The sequence below is a fragment of the Thalia democratica genome, chromosome 8 (assembly GCF_965202585.1).
Source record: "Thalia democratica chromosome 8, ktThaDemo2.hap1.1, whole genome shotgun sequence".
Taxonomy (NCBI): domain Eukaryota; kingdom Metazoa; phylum Chordata; class Thaliacea; order Salpida; family Salpidae; genus Thalia; species Thalia democratica.
Genome location: NC_139172.1, coordinates 9,626,142 through 9,646,128, shown reverse-complemented (window position 1 = coordinate 9,646,128; position 19,987 = coordinate 9,626,142). Strand labels below are relative to the sequence as shown.

The 19,987-nt window shown below is 27.1% G+C and overlaps 3 protein-coding genes across 3 annotated transcripts in view; 1 reads left to right on the top strand and 2 right to left on the bottom strand.

Annotated features, from left to right (window-relative positions):
* The window catches only part of LOC145842894 (polyubiquitin-A-like), a 122,142-nt gene that overhangs the window by 66,707 nt on the left and 35,448 nt on the right, over window positions 1-19,987 (bottom strand). The gene's annotated exons all lie outside the window — the stretch shown is intronic.
* LOC145842227 (leucine carboxyl methyltransferase 1-like) lies at window positions 2,120-3,231 on the bottom strand. The gene is made up of 2 exons (XM_082949645.1): window positions 2,819-3,231; window positions 2,120-2,665 (listed from the first exon to the last, which is right to left on the bottom strand). Exons 1-2 carry the CDS (start codon window positions 3,216-3,218, stop codon window positions 2,229-2,231), a joined length of 837 nt encoding a protein of 278 aa, XP_082805771.1. The 5' UTR covers window positions 3,219-3,231; the 3' UTR covers window positions 2,120-2,228.
* LOC145842216 (ubiquitin-conjugating enzyme E2 2-like) lies at window positions 17,828-18,511 on the top strand. Its single transcript, XM_082949630.1, has one exon. It carries the CDS (start codon window positions 17,828-17,830, stop codon window positions 18,509-18,511), a length of 684 nt encoding a protein of 227 aa, XP_082805756.1.

The window sequence follows — 19,987 nt, the reverse complement described above, 5'->3', positions numbered from 1 at the left end:
AATTCATTATTATATATTAAGCACCATTAAGTTTTCTTTGATGTTGCTTAAGTGCAGCGTATATAAGATCTAGAAAAGATGTTAAATTGTATACAAGTGGTGTACAACTCGATAACCGAAAGGTTTTTTGTCCACCAGGTTCTAAAACCAATTGTTTCATGCGCTTATTTTCTTGTAATTCAATAAATTTCGTATTAAGATTGAAGCTGCCTTTTAAAAGCATTTTCTGAAACTTATACTAGTTTTTCTTGCTAGAAAGTAAGTACTTGAAACTAATTAACAGTGGTATTTTTATGTAAAATCATGTCTTTTTTATTGATTTATTTAGTCGCATGTTTTAAAATAAAAGGTTTGACTATATTCTTTTTTTTCCTTATTCCTACAGTATTAAAAACTAAGGTTTATTTTAAAAGAACTTCTAGACTAATTAGATTGTGAAACCTTTATTAATTTTTAATTTATGTTTTGTTGAGTTAATTTGGTTTCTTCAGGTTTTTTGTATAAAATAAATACGTCATAACTCAAAACTTAAAAATTTCTAAGCATTTTAAGCAATTTATAGAAACAGATGATAAGAATTTTTAATGACAATATTTACACCATTTTCAAGTACAAACCAGGAATTGGTAAAAAGCAGCCCGCGAGAATGTTTTTATTTTAAATAGAATGCGGCCCGTAAGTATTTCATTTCGAGGTTTGGTCCGCGACCACTATATGTCTTTTAACTGCAGGTTTAGATCAAAAATTAAAACGTAATTATTATAAAACTTGTCCTTTCTTTTAAAATTGGTATTAAGGTTTACAAAATTATAGGTGCTTATTAAAACTTTTTTAATTATTAAAATATTAGTTATGTACAATGTGATAAACTTTAAACCGTTTTTTATTTCCAGTGTCCAAGACAATGAGAACCCCTTTGTTCAGACAGTATACTATAAACTTTTATTATGAAGAAAATTATTGTGAAAATTATAATTTAAACTCTACATTATGTACAATGTTTATTAATCTGTTTATTAAGGGTAAATTTTTAAATATTTGTTATTTTAAATTTCTATGTTATTTATTTGCAGTTTATTTTCAATCTAAAATCTTTCAATCAATCTCTTAAAAGTATTTTTCCAGCCAGAGATTTATTATAACGTTGCCCACCCCTGCCGGAAGGCCGTAAATGGGGTCAAAGCATTTTTCTACAAAAACTAACATTAACTTCAACATGAAAATTTTGAGTAAATTTTCAAGTAAAAAAATTAATTGAGTTTGGACACACTTAGTTTTAACCTGAATCAATGTACCAATTTGTAGATACAGCCAATTTTTTTATAAGTTTTCCATATTTATATAAGGATAAAAATTCACTTAATAAACCTTGGGAAGTATTCCTTTTATAGCATTAAATGTTTCGCATGCTCATATTTCAAAAAATCTTAATAAAAAGGGAACTAATTCCGAAATTTATAAGAATTGCCCAAACAAATTTTAGACTAATTTTTAAAGAAATAAATTAATGTACTTCAAAAACTTGGCTTGAAAAAATAAAGGAGAATACAGACGACAAATACAATTGTCTTTTTTTTCGCTTTTTAATTGGCTACTTCTAAATAGAACCTATTAACGTCCCTTACATCTTAATAACTTTATTAAACTGTGAAGAGTTTTTGGTAGCTGAAACAAAAACATACAGAAAAAGACCAAGTGTATAAAACAAGGGTCCTATAGCCTTAATAATAAATTATTTAAGTAAAATTTTACTTAAATCAATGATTTATTTTTGTTAAAATTTAAAAAAAATAACAATTTTCAAAAATATTCATAAAACACTACAAATTTTTGATAGACAGAAAATGTTTGACTTACTAATTTTTGAATAATGATAGCACAAAAAATTATATTTATAAAAAAATATTAATAACCTTACGTAATAAATTTATAAAAAAAATTGATATATTTACTTAAAAAATTATCAAACATAGTTGCTAGTTTTTAATAATTTAAAGAAAATTAAACTCAAATAACTTAGCATAAAACAATTAAACATCAATTAATAAGTTTTTGTTTTATAATTAATAATTATTTTGTTTTCACAAAAAAAAAAGTAGCAACTAAATGTTAAGTAAGTTATTATAATTATTATAACAATTATTATTAAGTTTTTTTTTAATTTTTGTAGTAAAACGAACTAGAAAATAACTAAATTTAAATATTGTCAAGTTGTTCTTATGCAAAAACTAATTTTTGAAACAGTCAGTTAAATAACTGTTATTTTCATCATTATAAGCAACTATTAGACAATAATGATTTAAAAGTTGTTCTAAAAGTTCAGTTTCATCTAGAAATTCTAACTGTTCTATATTTGTTCTATTAGAGAGTTTCAAATAAATTTCCCACATGGTCCGTACATTTGTGAACTTCCATCCACTTTTACTGAACCGTTCTTTTTGAGTATCTTGACTAGAACAAGGCTGTATTCCATCCAACCAGCATTGTCTTTGTTTCAAATTATTAATCATTGTGTGACCAAATCTGTCATTCATATTTAGTGCATCATAGCTTACAAATACAGAGTTTTGAAACTTTTCGCTAGCATAAGACAAAACTTTGTTGGAAACTTCAACCTTCATGTACATCAACACACATTCTGTAAGAAAAAGGGTTGGCTTTTTAAAATCCAAGTCACAGTTTTGAAGCATATTGTCTAGCAAAATAATATATTTTAAATCACATCCAAACAAATTGTAATACTTTGAATAAATAGCAGGAGTTGACAAACTAGCTTTTTTTTCTAACAATAAACTGCCAAGCTTATCTGAGTTTTGAATGATATGAACCTTTTTTTTCACTAAAGTAGGGAAATCAACCTCAACATATTTATGACAATGATAATCAGACGACAATAGCCTCCAGTAAAGAGTATCAAGACCACAGCCTAAGCTTACTATTTGTGCATCACTGTTATTTGAGACAAAATTCTTAACAATATTCCAAACTGCTTCTGTTCTAGCATAGTAGCCTCTGTTTATTTCTGGAGTCTTTCTCTCAATTGGGCCTGGAACCATTGCATTAATATGATCATCTTTCCAGTAACCCTTGGCAACTGCTGTTTTTTTACTTCTTGAGGCATCACCTGCTGTTAGCATAATACTTTCATTGCTTGTAGTTAAAACTTCATTTTGCTTCAAGCAATCCTTTTTGTTAACATTACAGGGAGCATTTAGCATTTTCAGTTTTAGTTTTAAACTTCTAAAAATAAAAGTTATTATTTATATAGGTATAAGAGAAATGTACTTCATTGGAAAGTTTAAGTTCTACACTTACCCAGTTTTTACTTCAAAAATTTAGTTAAAATTTAAATTCTCTACCTAAAAAAGTTATTTAGACTTCAACAAGAACAACACTTATGTTTGTCAACAAAAAATTAAAAAACAAATATATAAAGTTTATAAAAAAAAAGTAAACATTACCATTACACTACAGTTTAGTTTGAAAATTCTTGACAACCGTTACAATAATAATAAATTATAAAAGCACTGAACTACACAGATATATTAGGTTAGATCATTAAGTATAAAAATTCATACAAGCCTACTTTCTTTTTTTAAGTATTCTTATTACGTCTGTTTTTAACTTTTGACTAATTTATATGTATGTCTAAATGCTATATTTTTTATAAAATACAGGGTGCCACAGGAACTACTTGAGATATAAATTTTACTTTCATTCATCTTTCAAAGGCGTGAAAATATATTAAAAGAAAGGGTGTTGCCTAAGAAAATCTCTGAAGTTATTAAAATATCTAAATTAATAAAAAAAAGAAAGGTCTTTTCTACAGTTACATAATAAAAAGCAACTTTACTTTGTTTTATTATTTGTGTCCAGATATGAAAAATTTTCATAAAAAATTGGAATGAACTTCAAAAAACAAAAGTTAATTTAATTTCATACAATTTCTTAAAAAAAAACAGCTTCAGTTTTCAAAAAATAAATCAAACTAACCTGAAGCATTCTAATTTTTTATTAGTTTAAACTAGCAAAAAAAAAATAAGTTTTTTTTTCTGATTCAAACTAGCTTGTGTGTAAGAATCCTCTAACAAACCATAACCATAGCATATATTATACAGTCAACTTTAAATTCTGTTAATCAGATACTACAAAATACTCAGAATCTGTAATTTAAGTTGTTTAAAAAAATATTCATTTTTAAGTAAAAATAGACAATATAATAAAAAAACAAACTATATAAACTAATTTACTGTTACAGAAGAAGTAAGCTTTTTGTTTCTTTACTTTCAGGTTTTGTACAAAAAATTTACAAAATTTGAACTGACATGCCACCATTTAGAGTTAGACTAACATTTTTTTCAACTCTAGTTTTTTAGAGCCAATAAGCATTATAAAACAAATGAGAAACAATTTAGCTTATTAGCTTAGTTTTAAAGCATGACCTATTAATGATAGGACATTTTAGTTTATTTTTAAGATATGGTCCTGAGAAAGCCTATAGACTTTGAGTTGTCAGAACTTGAACTGAATTGTAACTGCAAATACTTAGCATTCATATGTAAAATTTACAGAGTGCACAGTGGGACGAAAACAGGATTCAAACCACTATTCACTATAAAAAAATTTGCAGAATTAAATACCAAACTAAGTGTACAACATATTTAGATTGAACTTGGTTTCTTTGTTTCAAAACTGATTTGTTACTTTTTTGCTTAAAGTATTTAAGTAGTTATGTAAGCTAAAATCTGACCTGTTTTTACCTTTTACAGTGTAAAATCTACCTAAAATTTCAAAAAAGAGTGCTGGACTCCGAAAACCAAATGCATTTTTAGTAGTAAACTTGAAAATTTGTAGTCTATTCAAAATACAACAAACTGTATTTAAAAGGTTAAGAAATTTTCTAGCATTTGAACAGAAACTCCTGAAATTTTGCCAACAATGCCTTAATTTTAGTAAAATTAAAGTTACAAAGACTAAATGTTTTTCTAGAAAAAATTAAAAAAATATGATCTTTAAAAAAAACGAATATACTTTTAATTATTTTTGATCTCAAACATTTTCAAGCAACTTTACTAAAAAATCCTGACATTTTAACAATAGTCCCATAGTTTTTATCAAAAATAAGGCTACAAAAACAAACTTTCAAAAAAAAGGAAAATCACAATTTTATAATCTACTTAAAAAAAATTATTTCATCCTTCATTGAATAATTTTTAAGTTTTAAAGTATTTGAACTGACAAATATTGACATTTTTATTGTTAAAAAATACTAATTTAGCCTGATTTGGCCTGTGTATGAACCCTGAACTTTTGAAAACATCCATCTTATAGTAGGGGTAGAAAGTACTTCAGTGATGTTTGCTGGACTTATTAGGAAGTATGATTCAGATTTGTTTTAGCTTCATTAAAAAGAATTTAAAAACAAAAAACTTGGAAAAAAAAATACTGCCTAAAAAACTAATTTCAACCCACAAAAATCATTTCTTTTATTTTTGACTTAAATTGTAATAAAGTCACCTATTCATGTCCTAGACTTATAATTTATACCTCAATTGAAAGCTTATAATTATAGGCATACATTTAAAGACATATCAACTGCTTTTCATATAATATGACGATGTTATTACACAAAGCATGCAAATTTTGTCCATAAAATTTTTCTCATTTCTAATATAAAAAGCAATTTATTTTGCTGTTTTTACTTTTAGTTTCTTTAATTTTGTATGTAAAATGTGGAACCAGTTAGCCAGAAAGATATAACTGATATAATATCATTTCAATTGCATGTTGAAATATATATAAAATACATTTTAAATCACTTTCAGTTATTAGATACTATTAAACAATAGTTAATTATTTGTTAACATTTAAACTAATCTAAACTTAGTTTGTTAGTTTGTTTAAATGTTTAAATTTTCTAATTTTAAGCTTTGTATCAAATCTTTTTAGTTTTAAACTCATAGCAATTTATTGTTGTATTTCCGTTATATAAATGCTATTTACAAGACTTAGAACCTAGCAAGGTATAAACTTATATCTATGTAATATATAAAAACTTACATCCTGCTTAATACTATATTATAGGTATTTAGTTGATATTAACTATTAATTTATTCAACTTATTTTTAAATAATTAAGAAATATTAACCTTAAGCATACTCATAGTAGAAAATTATTATAAGAAACCCGAGTTGAAAGTAGATGTGGTATACTTTTTTGTAAAGATATTAATGTATTGTTTCTTAGGACACCCTTTATTTTTAATTTATTTTGGAATTGCTCCACCAACACTTTATTAAAGTAATCATTTACACTATTAACAAGCTCGTTTTATTTAAGTTGTAGGTAGTGGATATCATTCACCAAATGCTTTTGTCCACTTACCTGTCAATATATTTAGCATTTGTTGTAGGCCAAAATTGAAAAAGAAGTAAGGCTGTGTTTCTGCATATTCAAAAACCGTTTTTACATCACATGAAATAATATCAGGCTTATTCCTGAACCTTAAATCCTAAAAATAATAATCAAAAAATAAAAATACTAATAGCTGATTTACTTTTTCATACAACAGTTAGAAGCAAACAATATTTTTAGCACAAAGTCGAGTAACCCCTGGGATGAGTACAACCCGCTAGGCAGAAATCTCTACCTAGTTTATGCTGATAGAACTTGTGCAAAATAAGTAAAATTAAGATGTTTGAAAAAGGTTAGCCAATTTTTTTTAGAAAAATCTTTAAGAAACTTACATTGAATTTTAAGTAAAACTTAACAAAAAAAAAACATTTGGTTATGCTTAACTTTAGGTGAGCATGCTTTGATTGGTAACTTATTTTTTTTTTTTTCAATTAAACTATTTTTCTTTCTTATTAATTGTATTTTATTTTTACTATCACTGTTACCCCTAACCCTTACCCGAGGTCGGTAGCTTTTTTTTTTTTTGTTTTAATTATCAACTTTTATTTATTATAAGTTACCAACCAAAGCTTCCTCACCTTAAGTTAAGCATAACCAAACATTTTTTACCTAGGCGAGTAACCTGAATTTGTGGCAACACTGATATCAAAAATAAATTATTGTATTTATTAGTCTATCTAAGCTTAAACTTTCAAATTCCAGGTTTTTCAGGTAAAGGAACACCTTGTTTATAACAAATATTTTGAAATATGCTTTTAATTTCAGTACAAAATATTTCTTAATTATATACGTGATTAATTCATAATAATGTTGACTTAAAAGAGTTTTATAAGTGAATCATTTATATAGTTGAAAAACAAGATATCCTACCCTAAAACTATTTTAACCAGGATTAGTAATTTAGATTAAGCTTCATTTTTCAAGAATATAGTCAGTTCAGGGGATTTTATATTTCAAAAAGTACGTATGTAATGTGAAACAAATATTATACAACTGCTATTGGGTCAGCTGCAATAAGGTTTTGGAAACTTTTATTTTTAACTTAACATTGTGCAAATGAGTTTAGAGCTAGAGATTTTTTTTTGTGTAATGTCTCTTTATGTTATTTCCACGCACAAAAAGTTAAAATAAACTTAACTCTAAGGTTGGAGCAACAGATGCACCCTACTACACAAGCACAACAATAAAATAAAGATGTAATCGTTAAATGTATACACCAAGGCAGATTTGCTAGAATTTTTGATTTCGCATGTTTATATACATATTACATACACGTTAAATATAAGCTGCTTTTAGCTTGCTATTACTGTTATCCATTTAATTAATAAATACTACTCGAGCATTACATTTCAAGTGAAGTAGATATTATTGTTTATTGATTGACAAAAAAACGCTCAAAGTAATTGGTCCTAACTCTTTAGGACCTAGTATATGGTATACAAAAAAATGTTTTGGTTCTCGAGTCATACACCACTTTAGTACAATTTACCGTATTGTCCACGACTAATAAACAAAACTTTTAATTAGTTTAATTCCTTCATTGTGAATACAACTAAAAAATGCATACCAAAGAAGTCAAGACTCTGTAAGCATTGCGCCTGCTTTCCGAGAGAAGAGAGGAGTCTTTTTTTGCGTGTAGCAAACCGTATAAAATCAAGCGCCGCGATAAGGGCGTAGTCATTTTTTTGTTTTGGTCATTCGGTGTAGTCTTTTATTTTGATCATCAGATTCGGAGGCATTGTAATTTGAGGCTTTCAGTATAGGCATTCAGTGTAGACGTTTGACTTGTGCGTTTTAGAGAAGACATTCAACGCAGGCATTTAGACGAAGGCGGCCATTTTGAAGTTATCATTGGATTGTGACAGTTTCGACCTAGTCATCCGATTCGGCTCTTTGACTTAGTTTCTTTTTCTTGATTCATTCATTTGGTTCGGAACGTTTTAAGGAAAATCAAGTAAAATTCCATCTAGTAAAGTATTGACAAACAAACCATTCGAGCTCTGACCTGCACGTGTAAACATGCGAGTGTTTCTTTTTCATTTCATACTTTTTTCATTTCATCATTTGATGTGACATCTAAGTCTTTTGATTTGTCACAAGTTGACTCTAAATCCATACTTTCATCATTTGATGTGACATCTAGATCTTCTGATTCGTCACAATTTGACACTAAACCTATACTTTCATCATTTGATGTGACATCTAAGTCTTCTGATTTGTCACAGTTTGACACTAAACCCATATTTTCATCATTTGATGTGACATCTAAGTCTTCTGATTTGTCACAATTTGACACTAAATCCATACTTTCATCATTTGATGTGACATCTAGATCTTCTGATTCGTCACAATTTGACACTAAACCCATACTTTTATCATTTGATGTGACATCTAAGTCTTCTGATTTGTCACAATTTGACACTAAATCCATATTTTCATCATTTGATGTGACATCTAAATCTTCTGATTTGTCACAATTTGACTCTAAATCCATACTTTCATCATTTGATGTGACATCTTGATCTTCTGACTCGTCTTAATTTGACACTAAATCCATACTTTCATCACTTGATGTGACATCTGAATCTTCTGATATTTCACAATTTGACACTAAATCCATACTTTCATGACTTGGTGTATAATTTTTAAAATAGCGTGTTATACAACTTTGATGAAAAGCATGGTTACAATAGAACCTTGTTAATCTTTGACCATTTATTTTTAATTTTTCAGTGCACATTGCACAGTCATCATTTATGATACTTGTTTGATCATTGTTTGTGTAATTAAATGAAAGCTCATCAATTCTTGATTGTGAAACTTTTCCACTCATTAAGTCCTGTGTACGCCTTTGAATTTTTTCTATTAATTCATTGTAAGAATAGCAAAGAGTTGTACCTTTTTCATTTTTTAGGAACTTTATTTCATTAAAGATATCAAAGTCTTCTTTGGTCAGAAAATTAAGTTTTTTGTTGTATATACTTTCAACAAACTCTTTACAATCTGATGTGAATTTTGTATTTATGTTATGCTTATATTTATGAAGGTTATATTTTTTGGAAATTAAGTAACTAAAATCTTTAAATTTTTCATAAGAAAATAATGACTCACTACTCTCATATGATTCAAACAAAAGAATAATCTTATCTTCATCAGACAAAAAATCAAAGCTGTTCACGCGTAGAACTTTTAAATGTTTCACTAGAAAATTGTACAATTCTGTTCGAATCTGGATAAAAAAACTTTTTTTGGCTGGGTTACTGTCTTCATAATTTTCATCTAATTCAAACATCAATCTCAAAAAATGGTGGGTTACATCGAAAACATTCTTTTCAATTTGATCAATGAAACTTTTGTCTTCACTTACTTTAGGGCACATTTTGAAGTTACCTAACAATAAAACAAACAAAGATGAAGTCTAAATACTAGTTATTTATAAATACAGATAACACTTTAAAATGCTACCTTAGTTTGTTTATTTATAGTGACTTCTTAAGGTACAATATAAACTACTCTATTTAAATAAAAACCTGTTTATTTTATACAAACTTAGATAAAAATTAAACAAAAAGTTTCTAGTTGAACACCGGCTACAAGTATAGAAATTGAATAGTTTTTGCAAACATTATCACTATGACTTAGTTACAAATATGGGCATTATCACTGTTTGTTTTTAGTTTTGTGTATTCTAATGTATTTTCACGATATGTTTAACTTTTTTTCTGTATCTATATGTTTTCATTTACTATTAAATTAATAAAAAAAAAGTTTTAACAAAGTTATTAAAAACAAAGAACTAGGTTTAACAATAAAAAGAATTTTAACAACTATTAAAAATGGTCAATAAATATAAAAGTTAAATACTTATACAACAGCTGTGTAGCTGTAATAAGATGCATTATAAAACAGTTTTAAGATATTATTCATAACTTAATAAGCATTATAAATCAAAATCAACTATTTCAAGTTTTACTAAAAAATCTTCATGTAATCTTTTATTTAGAGCATTAAAAATTGAATTCAATTCATTATAAATGCTTATCTATTGACGTTTGTGGATCAATACACGTTGTAATTATGTACTATAGCTTATGATTTATATAATTTAAGCTAACGATAGTTTAGCTCAGGTTTACTTTGTAAATACAACTATATTTTTTCGAATTTAAGCATGGCGTAAGTTTGGTGGTTGTAAATGCTACATATCTTACACTTAAATCTCAAAGCGTCTCAAGAAGACTAGGTAAAAACCTGTTTGGTGTTAAAAAATCCCCGGTAGTATAGTTTTAATTAACATCTTAATTTACTGCAGTCCTACTGCCGGGAATTTTTTGACACTAATCATAGTGCTTTAAATAATTCTGGCACTAGTTTTAACGAATGATGTAAAAGTTTTAAACTATTAGATTTAATACTTGTTATAACAACTTTACTTTCGAAAACCGTTTGAAGAAAATTCCACAACAAAATTTAAACAATTTTTTTTAGGTAGGTATGATATAAATACAACAGCTACGGTTTTAAATTTAACAGTAAACACTGTTTTGACAATTTTGAATTATATTTTTAGAATCTAAATTCAGATATTACTCATATAAAAACCTTTGATATGTGTGTTATTTTTAAATAGCAAAAAAGTCTTCTTCAGTAATAACAATTATTATGCTTTTAGTAAGATATTTTAACAAAATTTTAACAAAGAAACACAAAATAATTTTAGGGATACCATTTAGTTTTTCCGCGAGAATTTGAAAAAGTTTTAATAGTAAAGTTGCAATAAAAGCAGTTTTGTATAATTTCTAAAATTAAAGAGTACGTATACGTTATTTTTAATAAACTATTTTTCTTAAAAATCTATGCTCGGTTAATTGCGATTTTATCTTAAATATTTTAAACCAGGCTATAATAATCTATGGAAATTCTAAACTAAAAATTAATGCTAGAGCCAGACTGTAATACTTTGTTATGTTTTAGTATAGGGGTGGGCAACGTTTTTCAACCAGCGAGCCGGATTCGGAAAATTTTAGTCTTTTGCGGGCCGCAGCCTTTCGAATTAGTGATTTACCGAATACAGTATCCGGATCCAGTCGAATAATGACTTTTTAGATCCGAATTCGTGTGGAAACTAATTTTAAGTCGAGATACGAATCCGGTCGGATTCTAACGTAAATGAAAGTTTCGGATCCGGCCGGAATCTAATTTTATGGATACAGTTGATCACTTTTTTAAATCCTTCAAATTAAAAAAAACTTTCTCAAGTCTGTAAACTTAAGATGACTGATTGAGACATGTCAGATGTTTAAATAATATTTATAAATGGAATTTACATCGTAATAAACAAAGGTACTTATGTAAAATATCGTACTTAAAAAGCACTTTGCTTAGGGAAGTTTTACAAAAAACTAAGTTAGAACAACACAAAATATTAGGACAAAATGGTGTATTTATTAGTACACATTAATTTATAAAGTAACTTTTAGCTTTTCTTTGAAGTCAAATTCTTACAGTTTTGTTTTGTAAAAATGTAATACAAAGTTTTATAAAAAAATTTGTAATATTGAACTTTGCGGGCTTGTAAATTCGCTAACGGGCCGGTCATTTTCATTTGCGGGCCGGATACCATTAGATTTTAAAAAACGGTAGCGGGTCAATTATTTTCACTCTGCGGGCCGTACGTTGCCCGACCCTATTTTAGTATAAAGATATAGCAAGCTATTTCAGTTTCTACTTTACTTATTTATTACTGTGTGCTATGGTTTTCTTGATCTAATTACTTATTTACCATACCATTTAAAATTAAAAATTATTGCTCATGAATAAAAAATGACACACTAACAATATTTTGACGATTAAACATATTGTGTTTTTTATTTTAATTTAGAAATTTGCTATTTAACATGAACTAATTAAAAGTCTCGATATTTCTTTGTAAAAAAGGCACTGTACTAAGAAAATGGAAATTTTGGATTTTAAATTTAGCTGCAGGTATCAAAATTTTATACAAATGAAGTAGAAAGGTCTTAAATGTTTTCTAAGTAAAGTAAATCCTTTGTTTTATTTGTTTTTAGATTATCTAAAATTTATTTTAGCAAGTTTTTCTAACAAAATATTAGTAAATTTTACTAGAGTAACTAGACGTTCTAGCAACTTCACAAATTTAGAATTCAGTTGTGTTTATTTGTATACTTTTATGTTTGGTGCAGATAGTAGTTTTAATAATTAAAAAAATTCCTTCCCCCTTTTTTATAATTATTTTGTTACATTTTATTAGCAATAGTTAGAAGTATGACAACTGATGTAAACTAAGCTATAAAAGAAAAACATAATGCAATCATAACTGTATATTTTGCCTTGCTAATAATTAAGTACTCTATTGTATTTTTTTTAAAGAAATTGTTTGAATATTTATAAAAAACAGTTTAAAAGAGTACTATCATAACCTTTATTAAATGGTTTTCAAATTTATTCTTATTGAATTAACAAAATGATTTTGTTGGAATATTAACTTAACAGGGTTGCCACTTTACCTGGAAACCTGGAAAAAATTGGAATTTGACAACTTAGGTAAAAATATCTGGAATTTTGAACAAAAATCACTAAAAAACTTAGAAAAACCTGTAACTTTAAACAGTTTTCACATTTTCAGTAGTAAAATTTCGTTTTGACTCAAAAAACCTATCATAAAAAAAAAATGTCATCATCAAAATGTTTTTATTTTAAAACATATTTAAAGTAGCTTTACAGTATCTTTTCAATGTTTTTATAGTATTTAACACAATTTCTTACCTTAAAATTAACTTAAAACTAAAAATTGACCCATAAATGTGTATTTTTAAAAACCCGGAAAAAATTTTGACAAAAAAAGGGGCAACTCTGACTTAATAAAAGCTACTATTTTTTTGCAACTAATAAATTAGAATGGCTACTAACTGTAATTGTTAGTTGTCTCTTTTTACATACTTTTTTTTTCATTCAGAACAATTGAATTTTCAAACAGTTAAATAATCTCTAACAATAAAGCATTTTGTAGTTTTATTTTAATTTCAACATTAACAAGAATTTTAATTTAAGCAAAAAGTATAGTAAGTTAAGTAAAAAAACTGTTAATAAATAATAACAACGAAGGCTTTTACTGTCTTTATTATCTTTCTATTGGTGTAATTGTTATAAATTTGAAACCTGGAAAAACCTTAGTAACATGGAAAACCCTAAAACTTGATAAATTTTGAAAAACCTGAAATTTTGTACAAAAATCAGTGAAAAACTTGGAATTTTTACAATTTACATGAAAAGTTATCAAATTTTGATAAATACAAAAGTTATATAGCATAAAGTGGTTTTGTATTATTTACAGTTTTGTATGTCATTAAACACGTTAAAAGTAGCAATAGAGCACCTTTTTAATATTCTTATCCTACTAAAGACAGCTTTTTATTAAAAATTGTACTTTCAAAAACTTGGAAGAGGTTTAAAAAGCCTAAAAAAAGTTTATAGAAAGTTGTTAAGGCAAACCTGTCACATGTATACTTTATAATTTTATTAATTTCACCTTCAAATTAAACAAGAATTTGTATAACATAGGATTAAGCTATTTTTATTTTTTGTAATTTACGATAATGGTTACTTATAATTGTTTTACATTTTCTAACAAAACTCTTAAGTATGTGATTTTAAATATATACATTTAAAGTTTATAAACTCTAATACAAAAATATTATCAATGTCTAGTATTGTTGCTTTTAATAACATTCAAAATATACAATAAATGTTTACTTAAATTTTAAATAATTTGTATGTAGTAATGTAAGTTAACAGTCAAATAAGTGTCATCAAGATATTAATTATAAAATTTCATTTTTGTAAATTTTTCAGGGTTGCAAAAAAACCTAGAATGCTGGAAAAACCTAGAATTTGACAATTTAGGCTAAAATACCCGGAGTTTGAGAAAAGAATACTTTAAAAAAAGCCTTGAATTTTGAACAAAAATCACTATAAAACTGGATTTTTTTTTAACAATACTAACACGTTAAGCAATAAAATTTCGTTTTGACAAAATAATCTATTATATAACAAAAAAAATTATGTTATCATTAAAAAATGTTTTTTTTTTTAAATATTTTTGAAGTAATTTTACAGTATCTTTTCAATGTTTTTATACTATTTTACACAGTTTCTTACCATAAAATTAACTTTAAACAAAAAATAGATCCAAAAATGTTTACATTTAAAAACCTGAATGAAATTTTGAAAACCTGTAAAAAAATTTCCTAAAAAAATTAGCATCCATGATTTTCTATATATATATATATTTTATTAAAATGTCTCATTTACTCAGTAGCATGAACTCATAAGTAAAAAATAATATATCTGATAAAACATAAAATTAGAAGTTAATTAGTTGATATTGTTTATGGGTGCACAGCTGTTTAAGTTTGGTAAATTTAAACCCCCACATTTCACTAAAAAGTTAAAAGGACAACAAGTAAAAGGAATTTTAATTTTGGAAAAAAAATAAAAATACTTATGTAGGTTTTATTAATGGGAACGGGTCGATTTTGCTCGAGGGGACACTTTTGCATGGAGACACTTTTGCACGAGGGGACAATTTTGCACGGCGACTCTTTTGCATGTAGGGATACTTTTGCACAAAAGGTCACTTGTGCATGGCAATATTTTTGTACGGCAATACTTTTGCACAACGTCCTATTATTATGGCTACATCACTTTTGCATGCATGTCAATTAAATTTTAGCTAGAACCAAATCTGTAACAAAAAAAAAAACTTAAAATTCATAAAAGACTCATTTCAAAGATAAAAATCAAAGATTTAAAAACGAGAGTATAAGTAAAAAATCAGTCTCTAAGTTTTTATTTAAATTCCACACTAGATTAAGTTTATATTTAAAAGTTGGCGAAATTCAGTTTATTGTTATTTAAGGTATTTAAAAATTCTTTAAATTAGAATTCACAAAAAATGTACTTATCTACTTTACCTTATTTAAGTAAAAAATATGATTGGAGTGATTTGTAGTACGTTTTAATACTGTTCTTTATACGTTCTTAATACTGTAGTTTATACTGTACTTTATACTGTACTTTATACGTTCTTAATACTGTAGGTAAAACTTAGAATAAAAACTAAAAGTTAAACAACAAATTGAAAATCATAATGTTCTAAAATAATTTGCGTTTAAAAACTATCTTTATATAACATAATTAAAATAAAACTTGTATTTAATTTATTTAAATTTTTGTTTAAAAGTAAACAATTAGAAGTGTGCAATAGTGCAGCTCCGTCCAAAATTGACCGGTTTTTTAAAACTTTTGCGGTGCATAAATATCTCCGTAATATAACGCCGTGCAATAGGTGATGCTCGTGTGAAAGAGTTGCTGTGCAAAATTTTCCACTCGTGCAAAAGTGACGCTCACCCCTTATTAACATCTACAAGACATATTTTATTTTCGTAAGCATTTAAAGATTAAAGGTTTTTTAAGGTATGGCTTAAATAAGAGCTAAGTTATATTTATTTTTAGGAATTATTAAACATCTCACAAAATAACTTAAATTTGCAAAAAAGAAATTAAATGGTTTGTGTAGATTAAGAAGACCTACATATTTATTTCTAAATATTTGCAATGTATGCTACTTTTTAAGACATAGTAAGTTAAATATTGTTTTAAAAATCTTAAATGCAGGAATTTGAATTATCATGTAAACATCCTTTATTACCTTAAATTTGAATATATAACAAAACAAACTATAAGTTTAAATGAATATTTAATAAAACAGTAATGTAAATTTCTTAAAAATGCAGATTTGTTTTTTTAGATATTTACTGTTAGTTGTAATTTCATTCTAAAAGTTTAAAACATTAACTAAAAAACCCAAGGTAACTATAAATTAGTATAAAATAGCTTTTAATAAACCTTAAATACCAATGTTATTAAGTTTTTATTATTGACTACTGAAATTTACAAATTCCCTATGAAAACTATTTTGATTTAGAATTATTATTACTGAAAAATATTAAAATGGTAAAATAAAATGATATATTTTAAGTTAAGTATAAATTCCAAATTTATAATCAAGTAATTTCATTATGTTGATGTCGTAGTCGATAATTTATATTGACACGGTCAGTTTTATTGAACTATAGAAATAAATCTTGAAAACTAAAAGAAAAACAAATATTAAGCTAAAATACAATTAAAAAAAACGTTTTAAGAAGTACAAAAATCTTTCTAATACAACTTATTTTTAAATATATGTATCAAAAATAGATAAAAGTCACCTTTACAAAAATTAACTTTTACAAGTAACCAGTAATGTTTCACTTAATATATTATTTAATCTAAGTAAAACTGCAATATCTAGTTCAAAAACCACGACAACCATTCTAAAATTTTTAAAAAACGGAGTAATTTTTCTTGTCCCACTTTTCACACTATAATTTATTTGTTCCTAAAAACTCATTTTTACAGAATTTGTTAACTTACAGCTAAATAGATTATGTTTATTTTTTGAGTTAAAGTTTATTAGGTTGTTGCTATAGTCCATAGAAAAAGTGGGACATTTTGCGTTTTTTTATCTTACAATATACTTCCAAAAAACGTTTAAATTTTCGACTTTTGTTTTAAAATTTTAAGAAATAAGCTTTAATGGTTAGTGTATTTATATTTTAGGTTAACTTAATCATTTTCAAAATATAGGCTATTTTTGGTCCGTTCAGTATTGGTCTTTAATTAGGGTCTCCTTGCTTTGTAAAAAGAAGTACTAAATTTTAGTTCACTTACTAATAACGATATATTTACTCAATCATAAAAAAAACTTACTTTAATATTTTGCTAATTATGATACGAGAACTAAGAAAAAATTATAGACCCTTTTGTGGTTTCTTGATTCTCGCACTATGTTTAAAAAAAAGATTGAAATGAGCTTTTAAAGACATAAACTAAAAAAAACTAAAACTTTTAAAGTAACAAAACCATTTTACTAATAGTTGTTTTATCTTTCAAAAAGTTGTTATTAAAACCAGAATCAAAAACATAAACAGTTTCTCAAAAAATTTAAACTTAAGTAAATAAATTATTACTACAGCATAAAAAAATTATTCAATTAACTGAAGATATCTAACAGAAACAAAAGCTTTAGTTTAAAGAAAGGTTTAGATTTCACTTTCTTAGTGTCTATAGTTTTTTAAAAAGTTAAAATGACATGAAGATCAGTTTTTACTAAACTATCAGTGTAATTTAAAGTCATGATGTTTTATAAAATGTAAAACAGTATTGATACTTTTAGGGCTTATTGGTTCAATGACAGTTAATACTTTATTTATTTAAAAGTGCAATCCTTACAGACTTTTAATAACAAGTTACGATTTTATTTTCTTACTGACATCTTTGGGAAAACAAGATGAAGGGCGAAAAAAAGAAAACTTCACGGTGGCCTTCGGCAGTGGCATCGTACATTTCGAGTACGTCGTATTCCACTGATAGTACCGGTGCAATTGTGTCCACCACCGTCACAAGAAAAATTGAACCGGTGCGTTTTGAAATAATTACCCGGCCAAAACTTTCGGGGCGAGGGAGAAACGAAAAAACATCTTTCTCGCGTGGATGTTCACCGCCGCTTGAACTTTCACCCGACCGCTTGTCAACGAGAAGGCTGCGTAAGGAGCTCGAAGACATCACATCGGACCCCCCGGAGATGATCAGCGCCCGGCTGAAAGGCGACGACCTGCGCGAATGGACGGCCGAAATACAAGGACCTCCGGGGAGCCCGTACGAGGGCGGCACCTTCCGGCTGAACCTCAAGTTTCCGGCCGGCTATCCAGCGCAACCCCCGGTGGTGACTTTCGCCACCAGGGTGTACCACTGCAACGTCGACCGCCGAGGCCGCATCGGCGTGGACATCCTCCGTTACGAGGGCTGGTCTTGCGCGCTGACGCCGGCAAAAGTGCTGCTGTCGGTGCAGTCACTGCTGACCGACCCCAACCCCGACGACCCGCTGGAGGCCGAAGTGGCGAGGCAGTACGTCAACGACAGGGAGGCACACGACAGGACGTGCAGGCGGTGGACCGAGATGTACGCGAGCTGACTGTTACGTCACTTATTGTTTTTTTTTTGAGCTCACCAATAAAATCTTTTGACCTAAAACTTTTATTTTTTATGAAATAGATGCTTGAAAAGTGTAAAAAGTCACGTCATTAACGGAAACTTAGGTTTCAATTTATAAAATTTACAGAGTATTTTTTTTTGTAGATTGTATAATAGTTTTATTTAAAAGTCAAATATAACTTCAGAAATTTTCAAAACATTCTATATCTTCTGCTTAGTTTTAAATTGGTTATATAAAAATTTTCTGAATTATTATTGCAATGCTGCATAATATCAGCCAGAAATGGCTGTATTGATGTGCAAAGTAATGCATTTAACAGGTAATAGTATTTACAAAAAAACTTATTATTGCTATTTTTAAATAACTCAGTGAATAGTTAAATTGTATACAACAAAACAAAGAACATTTTTTTACCCGGAAAAACTTTGCACTTAATATATAATTAATAGTCTGTAATATATTTGATTTATACATGTTACAGACTTAAGCTGAAGTTATATCTTTAGTACACAAAATATACTAGTTTAAACTTTTATGTTCTTATATTAAATGTAAATCACCAGTTTATTAGTTCAAAATATTAACGATGCTTACATTTAATTCCATTAAAGATAACAGTTTATTGAATGGCTAAAAAATATTTTGTCCAAGGACCTAGTGTACAAAAAACTTTTCAGTACACTACTTGGACACAGTTGAACTCCTTGTACTGGACTTTTGTCATTTATTTGAATTTTAGTAAAAAATTTCCAATAATTTTGTTATCAAACTAAACTAATTTTTAAATTATTTGAAAACAGCATTAGTATACGTAGGTTAACAAAATAGTTGATCAAACTACTTCGTCAACTTGTTAAGATCAACGAATTGGTTTGATCAAACCTTTTGTTAAACTTGAGCTTGTCTCACGGCATACAAAAGTCCAGGCCTCTGTTTAATGTTTTTGTTGATAGTATATGTAAGAAATTGAGTTATGCTGCTTAAATGAATAAAAATTTCTGTATGCTATTAATTTAACATATATTTTAACTTAAGCAATATGCAACTGTATAAAAATAAACATAATTGTGTATTTCTTTCAGAAAAATTTCATAAAAATGTTTTGTATTGCAATACATTGTTTTTATAGTAAAGATTCAAAAAGCTTTTCTGCTATTGATTGAGCATAATACTTGAAAGTAAACATTTGACTGCTAGTTTTGCTAAGAGTTCTTTATAATAATTTCATCTTTACACCAAGTAATGACTGTATTTTTAAATAATCTCAAACTTAAAAGTCTGTATAACAGGGTTTCCCAAAGTGGGCGATTTTAGTAAGTCGGGGGGCGATAATTAGTAAGGGGGCGAAAGGGTAGGCGATAGCTAGTAAGGGGGCGATTTTGAAATTTTTTGCTGTCATTAAACTTTTAAATTGCTATTTTACTAATTTTAGCTTGCTATTAAATATTTGACCCT